The 3,044-nt window shown below is 56.5% G+C and overlaps 1 protein-coding gene across 1 annotated transcript in view; it reads left to right on the top strand.

The window, feature by feature from the left end:
• Positions 1 to 634: 634 nt before the first annotated feature.
• Positions 635 to 3,044, top strand: part of ZNF618 (zinc finger protein 618) — a gene marked incomplete at its 5' end in the record, with an annotated part of 90,386 nt that continues 87,976 nt past the window's right edge. The window contains one exon of the mRNA XM_009283450.2: positions 635 to 678. Coding sequence (XP_009281725.2) covers positions 635 to 678 — 44 coding nt within the window. The remainder of the gene's footprint in view (positions 679 to 3,044) is intronic.

The raw sequence follows: 3,044 nt of genomic DNA, 5'->3' as shown, positions 1-3,044 counted from the left end.
AAATGCAGCTAATATCTTTTAACTTGTATTTGCACAAATTCAGAAATAAAATTTCTGGGTTTGGAATAATATTGTCTTTCCAAGGAAGCCTCTCATCAGAGAGCCAGGGGAAGGAGGCAAAAAGGAGGAGACCCTGGTTTGTCCCTGCTCAGCCCCTTCTAACAGCCCAGAGGGGCTCAATTAGGCAATTCATCGCTAACGAAGGGAGGTGCGCTGGACCTGCTCCTCTAATCCAGGAGCGGGGCCATCTCAGCTTGGACACAGCACTGAATTTGGCTATTTCTGCCTTATTTCTCTCCTGCAAATTGCGTATTTTTTTTTTCATAGGAGGGTTTGTTACTTTAAACTTTGGTAAAGTGCGATAAAATAATTGCACAAGAGCAACTGGAGGGAATCGACTCAGAAAGTCGCCTCCGTGGTGGGGCTGTGTCTGAAATCTTGCCGCAGCCTCTTGCAGACCTGGGTTTCAGCGCACGACATGTCCCACCAACATTGAGCACAGGGCATGTGTGTAACTCAGAATGGAAAAACCCCAGGTATTTTGGGTGCAGCATGCTTGCAGGAAGAGTTTGGAGGGCAGTCTTGCCTTGCTTAACCTAAACAGCCTTTTCTTTGATGTCTTTTGCCCCCTTAGGCCGACGAGAGCAACAGCAGTGGGCGGAGGAGCTCTTCCAGCAGGTAGGTGGATGGTTTTCTCTGCTGTTACGGGATGCGGTGGGCAGATGCAGCTCTGCTCGGATGCTCTCCGTCTCGGAGATGGGTGGCGAAGGGTGACTGCACGAGAGGGATGAGTTGGGAGCTGTTAGAGCACAGCGTCCATACACCCATTTTTGGATTTTGCTAAAAAGATAGATGGAAGAAGGATCGTTTTGGCCTTGGGGGCTGCGTCAAGAGGTGGTTTGCGTGCAGTGGGGGGTGGTACGACTGAGTCCCCCCAGCCCCGTGCCCATGCTGTGGTGCAAAGACCATCGCAGGATGAGGTTCTTGGATGGAGACCTTGGGCCATGCTGTGGCAGTTGGGTGCAGATTCCCCTGCTCCCATGCAGGAGGAGAGGAGGGGGGTGTCCTTCAGCCCCCTCTGATCCCGCTAAGGGGTGTCTCGGCAGCAGGTGCTCTGGTGGGTACAGGACATGTCAGGTCCCACACAGGGGACTCTGCTCCAGGTGTCCCGTTTGCTGCCACCCCCGGTGTGCGTGCCGGTGGGCAGGGTGCCTGGGGCATGTGGCAGCCCCCCTGGCCTGTGTGTCCCGGCAGCCCGGTGCGGTGCGGGAAGGAGGCACACAGTCCCGGCGTGAGCAGCAGGAGGAAAGCCCGGCACAAAGAAGGGGGAGGTGATGAGGTTGGGTCTGCCCTGTGCTGTGGCCTCTCCATCTCTTGCTGATGCTGTTAGGGCATTTTACCTTGCTGGGCATGCTGGGAAGCACTAAAGATGGTGCTTCTCAGTCCCTCTCCATCCCTGGAGGAGCAGCTGGCAGCCTGGTCTGGGCAGGCGATGGGGAATGTCCAGCCCTGGCATCGGTGTGGCTGAGCTGCGCCAGTGCTGGGGTTACCAAAGCAGCCCCCAAAAGCCAACATCGTCAGGTGCATGGTGGCTTCTTCCCCGCCAAGATGGCTGCATTTCCATGGTGCGTGGGTGATACTCACGTGGGTGCTTCCAGCAGTCAGGGGGACCTGCTGGAAAAGTCTCCTGCAGCATCCACTGTCCAACATCTGTATCTGGTAGAGTCAGTCCAGAGCTGTGAAAGCATGGAAGAAGGGACAGCCTTCCTTCTTGGCCAGGCACAAATTCCTTTTAGTTGGGTTTCCTCTGCAGAGCAGTGTTGATGTGCCGGGCGGTGCTGGGGAGGTGGTGGGAGCCGGGAGCAAAGTGTGGCTTTGGTGACAGATGGATTTACCTGGTCCTGTGCATGCTTGAAGCTGGTTCCTGGTTGTCAGCCATCCACAAGCAAACTGGCAAACTCACCTTCCAGGTTTAAAAGGTTTTGTGGTAAAAATAGGTGGAAATGTAGGAGATCAGGGATGCGAGGCTGGAAATGGGGGCAATGCTAAGATGCACCATGGAGGGGAGTGCGTGGCTCAGGAAGGGGAGTGCGCTGCAGAGGAGCATGGAAACATCCACGAGAGTTGGAGAAGATGGTAGGAAAGTCAGGGAGGTCCCATCACGTGGTGGGACGATGCACAGCTTGTTGAGGGGACCGCCAAGCACCTGAGGCACATTTGTGGATTACATCAGCATGGACGGGGTAAGATGAACAACAGAAAACTGGAGCCAGTTGGGCTGCTGAGGAAAAAAATCAGCATGGTATGGGGGGCTCCACCCCATCCTGGCATCGTCTCCATCAGCATCACCTGCCCCTTCCTTGGCGGGGGGGCACGGTGGCATGGGCAGCCCCTGAACGCCGCAGTGGCACAGGCAGTGAAGCTGTGATGGTGTGGCAGAAGCCACTGTCTCCGCATTGTCGTGATGTGCACGGAGTGAGACCACCGTTGGTGCACCCAGACAAGGTTTGCTGGTCGCTGCTACTGGGCTCAGCGCCGCTCCCCTGCCTGGGGCAGGCCACCGGTGCTGTGTGGAGCAGAGTCTGGTGAGTCACGAGGCTTTTCTCCGGGCACCCACAGCCCTTGGCAGCGAAGCAGCAAGCACCAGCGCTCCTCTCCAGCACTGGCTGCCTCCTTCATGGCTCGAGCTGCATTTCATGTCCCCCTCTTTGCATTGCCAGCGATACCATCTCTCCACTAACCATATGCCAGAAGACCCTCCTGTTTCCTCTGGAGACTTGAAAGTGCTGCTGAAGTTTTATCCGTCAGGTGAAACACATCCTTCCACATTTAAACCTCGCTCCGTTCTTCTGATCTCCGAAACGCTGCAGTGCGGGTCCTCCTCCTGCTGCTGAATGTGCACCGGGTGCTCCCCGCCGTGACAGCTGCGGTCCCTGCCCGGTGCCCCCGCTCCGCCGCTCGGCGTTTCAAAATTAAATACCCTCGTTACCAGCAGCTTTTGGTATGTGCAGCGCTGGCCGGCCTTGACCGCCTCTGGGGGGCGG

The sequence above is a fragment of the Aptenodytes forsteri genome, unplaced genomic scaffold, assembly GCF_000699145.1.
Source record: "Aptenodytes forsteri isolate BGI_AS27 unplaced genomic scaffold, ASM69914v1 Scaffold534, whole genome shotgun sequence".
Classification (NCBI taxonomy): Eukaryota; Metazoa; Chordata; class Aves; order Sphenisciformes; family Spheniscidae; genus Aptenodytes; species Aptenodytes forsteri.
Note: the sequence above shows the minus strand (reverse complement) of the source record. Positions and strands in the feature narration are given on the sequence as shown.